The sequence below is a fragment of the Protopterus annectens genome, chromosome 10.part0, assembly GCF_019279795.1.
Source record: "Protopterus annectens isolate FY-2018-M chromosome 10.part0, PAN1.0, whole genome shotgun sequence".
NCBI lineage: Eukaryota > Metazoa > Chordata > Ceratodontiformes > Protopteridae > Protopterus > Protopterus annectens.
Genome location: NC_056744.1, coordinates 1,129,901,211 through 1,129,920,193, shown reverse-complemented (window position 1 = coordinate 1,129,920,193; position 18,983 = coordinate 1,129,901,211). Strand labels below are relative to the sequence as shown.

At 34.7% G+C, this 18,983-nt stretch overlaps 1 protein-coding gene across 1 annotated transcript in view; it reads right to left on the bottom strand.

Moving 5' to 3' along the window:
• The window catches only part of LOC122814248 (adenylate kinase isoenzyme 5-like), a 2,798,058-nt gene that overhangs the window by 1,062,286 nt on the left and 1,716,789 nt on the right, over nt 1-18,983 (bottom strand). The window contains exon 5 of the mRNA XM_044086846.1: nt 2,935-2,970. Within this exon, the coding sequence (XP_043942781.1) occupies nt 2,935-2,970 (36 nt within the window). The remainder of the gene's footprint in view (nt 1-2,934; nt 2,971-18,983) is intronic.

The following is an 18,983-nucleotide window of genomic DNA, read 5'->3' as shown; positions in this document are numbered from 1 at the left end:
TAGAGAATGGGCAAACTGTACATCGGCACCCTGATTGGAGAACGAACACCCACTGAGAAACGAGTCTGCTCCTTCACGGCAGCATATCAGGTTGCCTTGGAGCTCAGACTGAGAAAATGCAATGGCCAGTGCTTTTGCTGTTTAGTGAGTGTAAAATAAAATAAAAAGTAAAGTAAAATAAAAAAATGTGAGTATGTGTTTGTGTGTGAGTGTATGGTTGTATGAGTGTGAGATAGTGACCGGTTTTACACTAGCTAAGCAGTGTTTTTGCTGTTTAGGAAGTGTAAAAAAAGTAAATGAAATGGGAAAAAAGTGTGTGTGCATTAGGGGTCTATATGTGTGTTTTTATGTTGCTGCCTGTGTGTGTGAATGGATGCATGCATGAAAGCAGAAGGGACTGTATGAGTGAGAGAGAGAGTGAACAGTGAGATTGACTGTAATCACTGGTGACTTACCAGAAAATAGCAGTGTTGGGAAAGGGCTAAAATATGATGCAAAGCCAAGAATGTTTTGCAAGATCTGGGATAGCTGAGAGGTCTTGGTGGTATTTACTAAAAATGTTTTGTTACTCAAGCAGGCCTGCAATTAATACATCTGTGAATATATATATATATATATATATATATATATATATATATATATATATATATATATATATATATATATATATATATATATATATATATATATATATATATATATATTTATATATATATATATATATATATTTATATATATATATATATATGGGTCTAGGTTACAACGTCGACAGATGAGAAGACCGACAGTGAATTCACTGACGCCAGAAGATCGACGGATGAAAACACCAACGCGGAGAACACCGAGATGGGGAAAGGATGTGTAAGTATGCGGTAGTGACGGACATTAGGGTGCGAGTAAGGTAAGTGTGCGATGTTGACGGTCTGTAGGGGTAGGGGTGGGTTAAGTGAGTTAGGGTTAGGGCGCGAGTTAGGTAAGGGTGCAGTAGTGAATGTTTTGGGTTAGGGGCGGGTTAAGTGAGTTAGGGTTAGGGCGCGGGTTAGGTAAGGGTGCAGTAGTGAATTGTTTTGGGTTAGGGGTGGGTTAAGTGAGTTAGGGTTAGGGCGCGGGTTAGGATAGTGTGCGATAGTGACGGACCTTAGGGTTAGGGTTTTGGTTAGGGTTGTGGATAGTTGTGTATGTAAGGTTTAATGTTTGTTTGTTAGGATTTAGGTGTGCTTGTGTTGTGTGTGTGTGGTTTTTGGTCAGGGAATTTGTTTTATTTATTGGTTGTTGTGATGATGTGTTGAGTGTGTGCGGTGTCGTGTTTGTGAACTGTCGATGATGTGGTGTCGGTGATGTCGTTGTCGATGTTGTGTGCTGCCGGTGTTATAACCTAGAACCATATATATATATATATATATATATATATATATATATATATATATATATATATATATATATCACATTTCTATAACACATCTCAGAACTGCACATTTCAGTGACACACACTCACAAGAATATATTCTTAATGTGTTTGCAGTTTTAGAAAACTGTTCCGTGATGTGCCATTTAATTACTTTACATGCAAACATTTTCTTGTACATACAAGTTTTAATCAAAGCCAGAACATGGAAAAATATTATTTTTAGAATATTTCAGTTAACAAAGAACAGTTTTGTTACTAATGGGCTGACTAGAAACTTGAGGAAGAAATGGAATGCGCTACATTTACATATATGGTTACTATAGCTCCCTTTTTTTTTGGCAGGACATAGCCCTCAACTTCAGAACCAGGAACAATTGCAGAAAGAAAAGGGACTGTCATGGAAACTTTATAAAATATTATTACTGCTTTTCATACCTCTCAAGTGTACCTCATTATGAGGAACGTACCTCATTTGGGTCTTAAAAAGTTAATGTTCCTCAAAGTTCCACACTGAAAGATTCTGTCACACATTCAGTGTTAGGAACTTTTTTCAGTGAAATCCAAGGTAAATAAAATTGAATCATATTAATTCATTAAAAGATCTTTTTTATACGTGAAACCAGCATATTTTAACCATTCTATAGCCTTCCTACTTGAAGTTGTTAGTAAGCCATTAGTATCTTCTTCTTCTGGCTTTTTCACTGTTAGGGGTCACTACAGCAGATCACCTGTCCACTCATGATTGGCAGTGGAGCTTTTTATGGTGTCGAGTTGCCAGCATGGTACCCAACCTTCCATGGAAGGCACACGAATGCACTCACACCTAGGGCCAATTTAGAGCATCCAATCCACTGATAGAATGTCTTTGGGATGTGGGAGGAAACTGGAGCACCCAGAGGAAACCCATGTGACCATGGGAAGGACATGCAGACTCCACACAGAAGGCACCCCAGCCGAGGATTGAACTGGAGAACCTCTTGCTGTGAGGCAGCAATGCTAACCACTGCACCACCACAGCCGCCATAGCAAGCCATTACTGTGTGTGTTCCACATTTTGCCCATTTGTTTCACATTATGAAGGCCAATGTTCCTCATTTTGGAGATGGAAGGTTGAGAGCTATGCTGCTTTTCCCCTTAGAAGCTGACAGAGCAAGACATTGTAAATTAATGTGCATTTTCAGAAATAAAAGGAAGTATAGAACTCTTAATTATTGACATTATTTATTAAATGCACTTCACCACCTTTTCTCCTCAAATCTCCAGATAACCTGGCAACAGCATCATTCAAGAGGTGTGCGTACCTTTGGACCATACCTCTCAATATGTTAGCATGAAAACTCAGGATAGAGCCACAAATAACAGGGAAGAAAGGAATGAAAATAAGAAGCGATTTTAAATTTTGCTCTTATAAACTTAGGAATTTACTAGAATAACAGAGTTTCTGTTAGCATGCATTTTATGAAGCAGAGGTGTGCATGTGAGAGAGAGAGAGAGTGGCAGCAACAGCAGTAAAGAACTTTGCATACCTCTGGACCTTTCAGCTGAAGAAATCTGGATAAAGCCTAAAGTAAATAGAAAACAAAGGCTCAAAAATAGAACTAGACTTTAATTATTGCTCTTATAAAATTAAAAAAAAACTTGCTTAAATAAAAAAAAATTGTATTAACATGAATTTTCTGAAGGAAATAAAAGTCTGAAACTCAAATCTGTGTCATAATTTAGTGACATCTGTCTCTAATAATTGGCAACAAACCAAACGTTTTAGGAGTAGGGAACAAAACCTAAAGTAAAAACTAGGACATGGCTTAAAGTGTTATATTTGGATGTAAAATACTTCCTCCAACACTATTAACATGTACTACAGCAAGCCTGAAACATTAGATGGAGGAACTATTTTACATCAAAAATATATATAAAAAAAACTTTCTTTTGGCTTTTCCTGGTTAGGGGTGGCAACAGCGGAACTCCAGTCTGCTAATGATTGGCAGTGAATTTTTATGATGTTGAGTTGCCAGCTCGGTGCCCAACCTTCATAGAAGGCGCACCTACTCACGCACATACCTACCTGCATGTCTTTAAAGTTCACTCGACCATGGGGAGGACATGCAGACTCCGCACAGAAGGCGCTCCAGCCGAGAATCAAACTGGAGAGCGATAATGCTAACGCTGCAATTAATGCTCGCCCAGGGGTGTTATGTGGTCTGATACAGTGTAACACCCCTGTGTTTACTTACATATTTGTATATTTTTATTAGCATATTATATTTTTTATATATAAAAACATAGATAAAAAATAATATGCTAATAAAAATATACAAATATGTAAGTAAAACACCCATTATAGAGTATAATGCCCCATTTAGTATGTACCTCACAAGACATCTGCAACAGCTGAAAAGGCCACAGATATACCTCACTAAAAGAATCACAGGCCTAAAGCAGATGCCATATGCTGACCGTCTAAAGAAACTCCACCTATACTCTGTGGCATATCGTCTACTCAGAGGCGATCTCTGCTTAACATACAAGGCCATGTCAAACCCTGAGCTGTTGGACATGCTCCACTTAAAGAAATCCCAATCCCTCAGAGCCACATGCTCCAAGGATCTAAACCTTGTCATCACAATGAACAAAACATGCTGGAGGGATAGGTTCCTGACCCAGAGACTCCCCATACTCTGGAATAGACTGCCCATACATATCAAGCAGAGCGCCTCATTGGCCCTCTTCAAAAGGAACCTTGATGATTGGATGGGAGGCAGGAAATTCACCCTGGGGATCATGTCAGTTGCCCTGCTAGACAGGGGCCCAGAGAAGTAAATATTGTGGGAAGAAATATCCAGGGAAATGGGAATTGTTATGGCTAGGCTTGCTTAGGCCCTAGGGCCGATAGCCTAGTACCAACCTATGAACCTATGAACACAACAGTTTTAAGAATGCCCATTTTCTAAGCACAATAATGCCCTTCAGGGCATGTGTTAATGTGCAATTAACACCCTTCCAGGGATGTTATGCTGTGTCAGGTCACATAACACCCCTGGGTGTGAGCACTAATTCACATTAAAACACACAACCTGTCAGGCATTATTGCTTGTTTGTATTATATTTAATAGTACATGACTCAACTATGCCAAGATATCAGAAAGTGCACCACCTAACATAAGTTTCATCATAATAATGATTAACTTTTAATAAAATGAATAGTTTAACCTTTTAAACTCTAAATGAAAATAAGTGGTTTTAATTTCATATATAGCTAAAAGAATCAAATGGCAACATTTTTAAAAGGGAACTTGTAACCATTTTGTTATATTAGGGACAATCAGAATATGGCATGCAGTAATGGTGAATACTAACAATTTATCAACATTGCTAATGAAGACAGTATTTGAATATTGTGAACATCTAATAAAGCCTTATTAATTGAACTACAGTGTTTGGAGAATTCATTCTGAAAAGTACACAAGACTTGGCCCATAATAGAGAGACTGGCACCTGTTCAGTATGAGTTTGGGTAATTAACAGATAAAGACTTTCGTTCTCAGTCTCATTACAATGTTACCAGCTAATCACAGAACAGTGCAGTCTTATTAATTCTTACAATGGTGACTGAGCAGGGACTAAAAGAATATCTTTTGCGAGTGTTAACTAAACCCAGATAACTAAACCCAGCATAACTGAAACTGGTACGTGTTATATTCTGAAAACCAAACTATTACTGTCTGAACATAGACTGAAAGCTAGTACTGTTGACAAATTGTCCGAAACATATTGTCTGAACACAGAATGAAAACTATTACTGTTGTACAATTGTCAGAAAACATGAGAACATTGTTTGAACATAGATAAACTGAAAACTAGTACTATTACTAGTGCTTCATGAACTCAACGAGGAATTAAACCCACAGTTAGGACAGCTGTTTAATCTTAGCCTCACCTCAGGATACGTACCCAAGGAGTGGCGCACGGCGACTGTGGTCCAACTTCATAAGGGCGGTGCCTCCACAGACCCTGGAAATTACCGCCCCATTAGCTTGACAAGCCTTATCTGCAAAGCCCATGGAGAGGATCATAATGGAACTCATAAATAAAGACATAGGGAACTTGCAGACTTTGGATCCAACCCAGTTTGGCTTTGTCAAAGGCAGATCCTGCCTCTTAAACTTGGTTGACTTTTTCGAGACAGTCACCAAGGCCATTGATGAGGGAAAGGCAGTCCATACAGCCTACCTCGACCTGGCAAAGGCCTTCGACACAATACCCCACTCAGGTATCATCGAAAAACTCATCAGCTTGAATGTAAACCCATACATCACAAGATGGGTTGCAAACTGGCTAAGTGACAGAACCCACAGGGTCAGAGTTGCTGGAGCCATGTCAGACTCAAAGCCTGTCACAAGTGGTGTCCCACAGGGCTCAGTCCTGGGTCCACTCTTGTTCGGCATCTACTTTTCTGAAGTACAAGCAAACACAGGAGGGTTATGGCTGACAAAGTTTGCAGATGACTGCAAACTGGGCCATAGTCGAAAACACATCTGACACAGATATCCTCCAGAAAGGCCTCACAGAAATGGATAACTGGTGCCAGAGCCATGGCCTGAAGTTAAACGCCAAAAAATGCATAGTCATACCCTTCGGGAAAAACAAGGTTACCCCTAGCTACCATATAGGTGGCAATCCACTGAGCACAGAAAAAGTCATCAGGGATCTGGGGACCCAAGTTGACAGTAGCCTTCGCTTGACACTCATGTTGCTAAAGTAGTTAGGAAAACCTTCTATATTGCCCACCTGATCATGAAGGGATTCACATCTAGATCAAGGGAGGTCATCGTCCCCTGTACTCATCACTCATTAGACCTATGATTGAGTACAATGCCCCATTCGAATGTATCTGACCAGACACCTGATGCAGCTTGAAAGGCCCCAAAAGTTCCTCACCAAAAGGATAAAGGGTCTCAAAATATGTCTTATGCTGCCCGACTGAAAGAACTCCAGCTCTATTCAGTCTCATACCGCTTGCTCAGAGGTGACCTGTGCCTGACATATAAGGCCATGTCAAACCCAGATTTGATGAATATGCTTCACCTCAAAAATCTAGATCCCTCAGAACCACAAGGGCGGGAGACTTAAACCTTGACACGGTTATAAATAGAACGTGCTGGAGGGACAGATTCATCACCCAGAGACTCCCTATGCTGTGGAACAAAATCCCGGTACATGTGAGGCAGAGCACCTCGCTGGCCTTGTTCAAGAGGAATCTTGACCAATGGATGGGAGATCGCAGATATACCCCAGGGATTACTTCAGTGTCACTGCTTGACAGAGGCACAGAAAAATGATAGGCATAGTTTTTATTCAAACTAAAGGGGTGGCGAAAGCCACATAACTATGGGCTAGGCTTATAAATGCCCTTGGGCAGATAGCCTAATATGAACCTATGAACCTATAAACCTATTGCACAATAGTCTGAAAACTTGAGATCATTTTGATTGTCTGAACATAGATACACTGAAAACTAGTACTGTTGTACAATTGTCTGAAAACATGAAAACATTGTTTGAACATAGATAAACTGAAAACTAGTACTATTGTATAATTGTCTGGAAACATGAAAACATTTTAACAGTATTACCTGAACAGAGACAAACTAAAATCTGTTATTGTTATATTCTGGATACTAAACTATTAATATCTTTTTATCAGTACTGCCTGAACATAGATAAAAACATAAACTGAAACTAGTATTGTTATATAACTATCTAAAACATGTATACTTGCTTTTAACTCATAAATTTTAACTTAGTATTAGTTTAGTTTCCAGAATATACACAGCTATTTTAAATGTTCAGTATAAGCTAATGTAAATTTCAGTCAAAATTCAGAATATGACATTCATACTCGGTTATGTGTTCAGTATAGTACATTTCAGTCAAATCTCAAAATATAGAAAGAATACTCAGTTACTTTACATTATTCAGTCATTAGTGTAAGAGTAAAGTAACAGAATTACATTATTTAGCCAGTTAAGGGTAAAGTGATAGACGTATTTGTAACAGGCTTATTACATTATTCAGTCATTAGTTAAGGGTAAAGTGACAAAATTATTTTTTACAGGTTTATTAAATAAGTTATTAAATAATAAGTAGTAATAGTTATTCAGTATACTCAAGGTATAACATGGCAGGCTTAATTTGTTAATTCATTTACAAAATACAGTACACTTTACATAATTATTGTCCATTAGTCAGAAAGTTAAAAAAGACACTAACAGAAAATGCAGAGGTATAGACCTGAAATACAGAAAGTATAAGTTTACTAAACTATTAAAATACGTTATCTAATGGATGGGTAGTAATAGTTATTCAATGCACTCAAAGCATAACAGGGCAAGCTTAATTTCATAGGTTTATAGGTTCATAGGTAGGTACTAGGCTATCGGCCCAAGGGCCTAAGTAAGCCTAGCCAACAAGGTTCTCTGGCTTACGCCACCCAAGAAAGATATTTTCCTGTGCCACTGTTGAGCAGAGACACAGAAGTGATCCCTGGGGTGCATTTCCTATTTCCCATCCACTCATCAAGATTTTTCTTGAAGAGTGCTAATGAAGAACTTTGCTTGACATAAATGGGTAGCCTGTTCCAGAGTATGGGAAGTCTCTGGGACAGGAATCTATCCCTCCAGCATGTCCTGTTTACTGTGGTGACAAGGTTTAGGTCCCTAGAGCATGTAGCTCGGAGGGACTGGGATTTCTTTAGGTGTAGCATGTCCAACAGCTCTGGGTTTGACATAACTTTATATGTTAGGTACAGATCACCTCGGAGTAGGTGATATGCTATGGAGTAAAGTTGGAGTTTTTTGAGGAGGTCAGTGTAGGGCATTTGTTTGAGGCCAGTAATCCTCTTTGTGAGGTACTTCTGTGGCCTTTCCAGCAGCTGCAGATATTTTGTGAGGTACATCCCAAAATTTGTTAATTAGTTTACAGATTACAGTGCACATTTACAAATTACAGTGCACCTTACATAATTATTGTACATTAGTCAGAAATTAAAAGGACAGTAATAGACAATGCAAAGGTATAGACTTGAAATACAGAAAGTATAGGTTTTAGTAAACTATTATATCTCATAAATATTCATAAAAACTAAAAAAGGTAAGCAGCATTATAGAGCAAGTTTAAATAAAAATGTATAGACACAAGTTAATACAGAATATGGTAATTATGCTTCAAGACCAATTATGACGTTATCTTTTAAGTGCAGATTTCAATTAGTCTTCAGAAAATAACCATCATGCTTGATAGGCTATACAATAAAAATACAGTACAATGTTTAAAAATGCAAATCTATCAACAACAGGAAAAAGTTTCATTTGCTATAAGAGAGAGACATCTTAGTACACTAAGGCACCAGTTCATAAGGTGAAAAAAATAGGTAATAAACAGTGCAACTTTACCATTACAGCATGCAGAGATATAAAAGAAAACAGGCAGTCTTAACATATCCTACTCTGTCTAACTTAAATAAAGATTCCTAAAGACAGGTTAATCAGCTTTAAAAGCCAGATAATTAAAGGACACTTATTTTCAGAATAATGTACAGGTTTTAAATATATCACTCATACATCAGAACTTAGACTTAAAATACTCTAAAGACTATAAATCTAAGTAATATGAAAATCAAATCACAAAGTTAAGAGATTTCAATCCAAACATGCCACATAAATGCTTAAGTGACATCTAGTGCTCAAAATTAAAATTGCAAGTTTAATTTTGTTTTTTTTTTAGATTATGAGTCAGATAGCATAAAACTTTATATAGTAGTTAGCAATACAAATGTAAAGTAACTACAGAAGTAGGTCCCTGCAGACTTTTGTCAGGGACCTCAGGGGCAACTTTTAGATTAGGGACTTCCATTTTAAAGTAGTTATTAGATATTAGACAGGCTAAAGGATAAAACAGGCCAAGTAATTGTGTTCCATTTATGCATAAAAGACAGTTAAGCAGAAAGAAAGGATAACCTTGCTGGTCAACATTTTATTAGAAAGGAAAGATAAGCATAAAGTGTGCAGAAAATACAGGAATAGAGAATGTTCTTTTCTCAAGGCAAAGATACAATATTGACAGCTACAGAATGTTCCTTACTAGAATGTTAAATTAAGAACCAAGTTTGGAAACCAAGGGAACCAAGGCTAAAAGGGTATGTAAAGCATCACATGGTTTTGGTATTATTAAAATATACTTCAGATACAGTTAGTTAAGTCAGTTAAGGTTAGTTAGTTTGTTCAACCTGTTATTTACAGAAAAGATTACAGACACTCGAGCCTGAGTACAGAAGACAGGTCAAATAAAGACCATATTAGTTTGCATTGTTCAGGAGAATCAGAATATGATGTGTAGCAAGTTTGAATACTAATTGTTTATCAGCATTGTTACTGAAGACGGTATTCGAATATTGTGAACATCTAATACAGCCTTATTAAATGAACTACAGTGTTTGGAGAATTCATTCTGAAAAGTACATAAGACTTGGCCCATAAAGGAGAGACTGGCACCTGTTCAGTATGAGTTTGGGTAATTAACAGATAAAGACTTTTGTTCTCAGTCTCATTACAGTGTTACCAGCTAATTACACTACAGTACAGTCTTACTAATTCTTACACATTTGAAGTAAGGAAATAAATAAATAAATGATTTACCTTGCAAAAAGTAATCTTCAGCACCTGTTCATAAGTATTCAAACACTTCTTTAAATTAATAAGAATTCATAACCATGAAATACATTGATTTTCATTTGTCCTTCAGGGTGGAGACTAGATGATTAACTGAGAGCAGTGAATTTTGAGAGCTCCATAAACTAGTATAATAATATAGTAAAATGTTATTATTTTCAATTTTAAAATGTCAGAAATCTATAGATAAACTACTAAACTCATAAATATCAGTTTTGGTGGAGATATACAATACTATTCCTGTCAAGTAACTTGGAGCTATATTGAGTCACTGAATATGAGCAACTCAAGGAATTCTCATCCAGATGCTGCTTGGAAAAAAGAACTGCAATTAATGGCATCTACCTTACAGGAACTATCTTTGAAGATCGATGGCTTTAAAAATGACTTAGAAAACCTCAAATTAAATTCTCAAAAACAGACTGATACTATTAAGGAACTATTACAGTAACACCATACAAAAATAACAAATATAGAGACTTTTCTAAATGACATTGAAGGGAGATTCAAAGAGGATGAATTCCAAAAAGAATGTCTGCTTAAACAGAATACATGGCTGCTTAACAAAATGGATGACTTAGGAAACAGGGAAAGGAGAAACAACATAAGGATCTTTGGTCTGCCTGAAAGCACTGAAGGAAAAGACATTATTTTATTTTTAACAACCTGGATTCCTGAATTTTTAGACCTGAAACAGGGACTTTCATTTGGAATTGAAAGGACGCATAGAGACCTGAGGAAACCTGCTTCTAACTCAACAAATACTCCACCTAGATCCAGAGTTATAAAATTCTTTCATTTCTGAACAAGGAACTAATATTAAAATCTGCTTGGAAAAAATCTATTGAAATAAAACAACATTAAAGCACAGCTGGCCTTTCCAACCAAGACAAAAATACTTTTTGCCAATGAGATGAGAACCTTTAAAGGCTTAAAAGAAGCTACTATATTCATCAAAAACAACATAGTGTATATCCCAGAATAAATGGAATGGATGGCCCCTACTCTTAAAAGAATAAATGAAACAAATCCTTGTACAGATGCTAGAAAGAAGAAACAAAAAAATGATTCCAATATAGCTGTAAACAAAAACTGGAATTATTTGGCTATCAAAATTAAAATTGCAAGTTTAATTTTGTTTTTCAACACAGCGGTTTTTGTTTGCGTTTCTGTTTGCGCTCAATAAACTATTGAATCCGACATTCATGGCTCCAGTATATTTGGCAATTCTCCAATATAGCTGTCCCAAAAGAAAATAACTCTTACAACTACATCTCTCAAAGTATCAGCTGATATGGTACATCACTTATCATCTGTTTTTATTTAAAAAAGGAGGGTTTCTTAAACAACTGAGAAACAGTACTGATTTATTCTGAATGTTCAAAGAGTCCAATAATTCTTCACAAACAAAGGTAGGTCAAGATAGGCTACTATTTACATTATATATAAGCCGAACAAAGCAACATATAATACAAACATAGACGTTTCTAGTCCCCTACTTGAACTCACTGAATACTTATCTTGTTCATTTTTCATTGATTTTACTTATAATAATTTAAGTAATTAATTAACTAATTCAACAAGGTGCCATTCATCAGAGTTCAGACTCAAATGTCACAAATTAACATCATATATAACAGCAGTAACAGTAGAGTGTTTTGAAGAAAAGAGAAGATGCTGTCATGGAGACGAATGCCTTCTTCAGTTAAAGTATGATTTAGAAATGTATATCCTGGTTGGGTAATAGTAGCAAGCTCTTAGTACAAATGTCATCATTATTCTGTCTAAACATAGGTAATATCAATTATGGTGGGTATCATAGCTTTGAGTGCTGTTTGATCAATCCTGAAGTGGTGTGTATGGATGTGGCTGTGTCTGGTGGCTAGTGCAGATGTCATTATTATTCTGCCTGAACATAATTAATATCAATTATGGCAGGTACCATAACTTCAAGTGCTGTTTGATTAAGCCTGACATGGTGTGCGTGGATGCAGCTGTGTGGCAGCTGTTATATTTTTCATTTCCGGGGGCTGTGGGTTGTGGCTTATGGTCAAGGTTTGCTGGTGCTTGTGTGTTGGGAGGGGACATTTGGTGTTTTGGCCTGGGTCTGGGGGAGGGGGATGGATGGAGCTGTGGTTTGGGATATTTTGGCAGAGAATGGTTTGTTTGTACATCTGCTGAGTAAGAGGTGGGAGGGCTGGAGGAGTGTGTTGTGTCTTGTTCTGGCGACTTGTTGGGAGGTTGTTTTTTTTTTTTTTTTGCTCTCTGTTCTTTTCCTGACTGCTGCCTTGCTGAAAGAGAGGGAATTTAGGCTTGAAGTTGCAGTGAAGTGAAGCTTTGCTTCAGTAGCATTGCGAGCATCTGGTATGCAGTACACAGACACATTAACAGAAACAGACACTCCCAGGTTGCTATGGTAAAGGAGACAGAGTGACGATATTGCTTAATGGCTCTGAGAAGCCTTCGAGATGATTCTTGGCAATTATGTTTTTGGTTTAAAAAAATATATATAATAAAATGACTATTTTAAACCACATGTACACATATTGATGGTCTCCAAACACTTTGTTTAGCTCATTAAGTTGATTCTTGATAAAAAAAAAAAAAAAAACCCACACACAATAGTTATGTAATGTATGATTTTAGTAAATCTAGACATAAAATATATAATCATCATATAAGATGAAGCAGTCTGCTGAATTTAGATATTAAAGACAGACTTTAATAGCATGGGCTTGTGTATAATAGCACTACGGTCTTAACTTGTCATAAATGACATACACTACATTGAACATCAAGGTGATGATAATTTTCTTATATAAGTAAATATGCATAACAAGTCATGTAATTGCTTTAACTTGAATTGTAGTTTTTCTAACTCATCTTGACCATATATAATACTTAAGCAGTTACCAAGGTAACCAATGTTTTATACATGACATTAAACTGACAAAGTTGTTCAAGAGAAACAATAGAAGGCTGAACTAGGAATGTCACAGAATGTAACAATCACATTCTGAACAAATAGTATTAAATTGACAATAATCACCCAGTTTAACCTTTGCTGATTATACAAAATAGAATGTTGCCATTTAAATCTAAAAAATTTCATTATATGCCATATTGCTTATTCCTATTACAATACAACTATTCTTCATATGATAATTCAATTTATGGAGATCAGATGTTCTGGATTGTGAAGGTATGAATGATAATCTGATGGATTTAGTTATATCCATCAGATTAGGAATGATTTTCATTCCATGGCTAGTGCGGATCTTAGTTTTGTTAACATTTATTAATTTAAATTTGTTATTTCGCAAAAGCATTTTTAGTCTGCCTGACCAAAACATTACTTTGTTAGTAAACACTCAAAGTATAAAACTGATAATTTCCTTTAAAAGCTCAAACATATACTTTATAGTTATCAGAGGAAAATGTTTAATAGTCACAATAAAACAAAAAAAATACATAGTCTAAATAACCTAAGATGGATTTAACTTTATTATCTTTGAATAGCAATGGCTTAAACAATCCTAGAAAGAGATCAAATCTACTGAAATATTTAAAACTGAACAAAGCACAAATTGTCTTTCTTCAAGAAACTAATTTTGAAACAAATGACAATTACAAATGGAATCCTAAGGAATATATGATATTGGCGCAATCCACTTATAAGACAAAGACAAAAGTGGTAACAATTTTATGGAAAACAAATGTGATTGACCCATAAATCATTTATAAGTATGAAGATAAAGAAGGCTTATGGCATTAGTAATAGTTAAATATAATAACAGAATATTGAGCCTAGTCAGTCTATACTGGTTCCCAGGCATTGGATGAGGAACTAACACTTGGATTTAATTTCCAATAATTATAAAGGCAACTTAATATTAGGAGGAGATTTTAACTGTATATTTGATATTTCTGAAACTATAAATAAAAGACTGCTGTGTAAATCTGCTGTATCAAAAGCTTTAAACAAGTGGGTAGAATAATTTCATCTTGTAGATACTTTCAAATTTAAAGAAGATACATCTTTGTTTTCCCATCAAGATCACAGATTTAGTACACAAACTAGAATAGATAAAATATTTGCTGCCCATGACTTACACTCTAAAATCATTAATTTCTCAATCACTGCCTGCCCCTTTTCAGACCACAATTCATTGATACTAAAACTTCAAAATGGGTACAAGCCATTAATCTTTAACTTCAGAATTCCATCACATATAACTAAAATTAAAGTGTTCAAACCCTGGTTATTATATGAATTACAGTTCTTTTTATATATTAATTACACCACAGAGATAAATAAAATAATGATAAATGGGACTCATGAAAAGCTTACATATATGGTAAAACCCTAACTTGGTATAAAAAAATCAGAGAATGGGATTCTGAATTATTAGATCAACAATCCAAACTTTTGTCAGTAAAAGCTAAAAAAAATCAAAATAATTTGGAGATGAAAAAGAAAGTAGAAGTATTAAACAATAAATACAACAAAATTCGAACACATAAAACTAGTTTAGCTTTAGAAAAACTAAATATTAATACCTTGGCCACATCTCCCAAATATCTACATAATTTATCCACAAGAATCAAAATAGAATCAAAAGCTAATAACATTAAAAGTATCTTCCATGAAAAGAATTGGAAAAACGTCTCGGATATAGGTGACATTCTTGATGCCTATAGAAATCGCTATATGGAACATTTCCAAAAAGAAAATATACATATTTATCAATTAAATCTAAATGAAAAATGTTTTAATATAAAAAAATACTAGAAAAATTAAAACTAGATCTGCAAGCACTCATATCCTACAAAGAAATTACACTTACAATAAAAGAGGGTAAAAATAATAAAGCTCCAGGTATAAATGTCATGATTATGGAAATATATAAACTTTTTCCTTCAAGGATTCTATCCCTCTTCCATAAAACTCTATTAGAAATTCAGTCACAAGCTTAAATACCACCCTCTTGGAGATTTTCCTTAATCACACCAATACTAAAGGAAAACAAATCCCCAAACCTCTGTACCTCATCTAGACCTATATCATTATTAAATAATGACTATAAGATATTTATGACAATATTAACTAACAGAGTGAAAATACCACTATCCAAAACAGTAAATAATGATCAAACTGGCTTTATATATCATAGACACATACATGACGATATTAAAAGGATACTTTTTCTTATAGATTTTATTAATAAAGAAACACTCATAATTGGCTTAGATATAGAGAAAGCCTTTGATTCCCTAAATTTGGACTATTTATTAAAAATTCTGGTGTTATTTGAATTTCCTCCTTCCTTTGTTCATCTACTAAAGAATATATATACAAATAATTTAGCATATGTTAAGCTAGGTCCTTTCACCTCTGAATCTATACATATAACAAAGGGTACTAAACAAGGATGTCCCATGTCACAGATTCTGTTTGCTTTGGCTATTGAAATATTGGTAGATTCAATACATAACAATACAAAAATCAAAGGAGTAGATATTTATGAACAATACAATTCTAAAGTAATGCTCTTTGCTGATGACATATTATTAACATTATCCAATACAAAAGAGACATTAGAAGAATTAGATATTTTAATTGACACATTTTACAGGACTTCAGGACTCCATTTCAATAACTCAAAATAAAAATTTGTATTTTTAAATAAAATAAAAAGAATTGCAGACAAAGTGGAATCACATTATAGGGAACCAAGAATCTACCTTAAAATATCTAGGAATTGAGTTATTCAAGGATATTAATGAATTAGTCTCAAAAAACTATAATAATATCATGAATACAATTAAAATCTCCGTGGAAAAATGAAACAAAATAATACAGCCATTTGAAGATAGACTACAGTTAATAAGAATGGTTTTACTACCCAAGATTCTATATATAGCTTCGGCAATACAACTGTTACCAGAAAGGAATATATCAAAGAAATAAACTCATGCCTAATAAAAATTTTATGGTTTCCCAAAAGAAACAGAATAGCTTTCATATATCATATCAGACCATGGAAAGAGGGAGGATTAATCATTCCTGATATAGAAACATATATAAAAGCATCAATATCTAAAACAATCTCAGATTGGATAAGTCCAAATCATTCTGCAAATTGGAAAGAATTACTAACTGTAATATCAATAAATAAATTTGATTTACAAAAAAAATTTCAAATAGATAAAAAAAAATTGCCATGGCACATATTATGCATTAGTATGCAATATAACATAACTAAGCCCACTAAAAGGGTCTATATTACATAGTCGAACTTTAATAACTTCGAACACAGAATGTTCAAACCATCCTGTTCGAAGTTAAAAAACTTTGACTATGAATAAAACACAAAACAAAAAGAAAACAAAATAAACTGTTGTAAGCAGGGGGGCAAGCCCCCCTGCACCTCTCCACACCACCCGCTACTTAAATATACCAACTCCAAGATCATACCACATTGAACAAAATGAAAACCTCTCCTTACAGAGATTTGCATTGAAACGCTCGAATTTCAGCATATTCAAACTTATGGTCTCGACCATATGAGGTTCAAACCTGCAGAAGTTCGACTACCTGATAGGAACCCCACTAAAACTCATATGATTAATTATTACACTGACTCATTTATGAAAATTATTAATGCAAATATAGATTTCAAAATCTGGTTTTATCTTTTAACATCATTCATAGTTATAAAGAGCTATCAACATAAAATATACAGAGAAATAATTAATCCCTGGGAACAGAAAGGATTTGTTTGTTGGTTTCAATGTATCAAAGAACTAAAAGTTCTGGATATGGAAACAATAGAAACAACATACAAAATTCCACAACAAGATTGGCTAACTGTGCAAAGCATTCTGATGTATTCGCAAGATTTATGCAGAATAATTAGTAACTCTTCATTTAGCGAAATACCTAAACTTATGAAATACCTATATGAAATCATATATAATGATTATGATATGGGAAAAAGTATTTTAAAATTTTACAAGATATTGATAAATTATAAAACAACACCCAAATCCTCATATTGGAATTATATAACAAAAGGACACTAATTACAGCTAACTGAAGAAATTAAATAAAATATTTTATTATCAATAAAACATGCATCCTTTACACAATACTGGAAAGTTTTTAATTGGAAATGGTTGCACAGAGCATTCTTAACTCCAGACAGAATTACTAAAATTAATTCTTCCACAAAGAGAATATGTTGGAGTTGTGAGCAAATACACAGTGCAGATTAGAATCACATTTTTTTTGACTGTGTTAAAATTAAGCCAGTTTGGAATGGTATTAAAAACTTTTTACAAGCTTTAATGAATCGTTTAACTTATCTAAAGCTCTGTTATTAAATGTGTACAAAGGTCCTTATTTGAATAAGTCAAATATGTATCTAGTTTGGGGAATACCTGCAATCTCAAGGAAGTGTATAACAAGAAGATGGAATACAAACACAATACCGACTTTGGAAAACTTCTACAGTCTACTGAAGACCACAGCATTGTTGGAAATTAAAATTAAAGAATTATGGATTCATCCTCAGCCATTTATTAACAATCTATGGAAAAAGTATTATCATTAATTGACACTTTACAATAACTGAACAGATACAATCTGATAATTGGATTGCTATACCTCTAAAGTAGATGTACATATTGAGCTCTGCTATGGTGTCAGACTGATGTAAATAGTGTACATAGTTATTTAAGATGTTATATACAAATACTATGGAATTTATTCAACTGTATTTGAAAAATAAAAAAATTTTGAGAAAAAAAGAAATAACAGAAAAACTTAAATAAATAAATAGCATAAAATAAAAAAGAGACAGTGTATGCGTGCATGAAAGTAAGACAGAGAGAGAGATGATTGTGTGTGTTTATGTTGTTGTCTGCATGTATGAGTGAATGCATGCATGAAAGCAGAGAGTGATTGTGTGTGTGTGAGAGAGAAAGAGAGCTACAGAGAGAGAGAGTGTAAAAGGGATTGAAAAATCACTGGTAGTGTGTGTGTGTGTGTGTGTGTGTGTGTGTGTGTGTGTGTGTGTGTGTGTGTGTGTGTGTGTGTGTGTGTCAGAGTGAAGAGAGAATGATCCCTGGCAGCAGCAACAGTTTTAAATACCTCTTGACCTCTTACATACCTGTCAACCTCTTAGCACAAGAAATCTGGACAAAGCCTAACATAATAGGCGGGGGGGGGGGGGGGTTCTAGGAAACAATGCATTTTAAATATTGTTTAAATATTGCTCTTATAAACTTTGAAACTTGCTAGAAGAACAGGATTTGTATTGTTAGCATGTATTTTCTGAAGGATATGAACTCTGAAACTCAAATGCATGTCATTATCCGAATGAAATAAAACTTTGAAGCTCAAATGAATGAAATGATTTAGTAACTTCTGTCTCCAATGACTGGCAATAAACCAAAAATTTTAGGAGTAAGGGACCAAAAATATAAAGTAAATACCTGGATGTTTTAAAGTGTTAAATTCTGGATGTCAAATGCTTCCTCTAACACCATTAACATATACTACAGCAAGTATGAAACATTAGGCAGAGGAACTATTTTACATCAAAAATCTATTAAAAAATAAAATAGTACTTAAAAAATACATAAGAAAAACACAACAATTTTACAGAGAGCCCATTCTCTAAGTGTAATAATGCCCTCCAGGGTGTGGGTTAATGTATAATTAATGCCCTTCCAGGGGTGTAGAGGCCCGCCGCCTGTGGCATCGGGCCTCACAACACCCCTGGGTGGGCATTAATTACACATTAACACTCACCCTGCCAGGCATTACTGCTTGCTTATTTGACA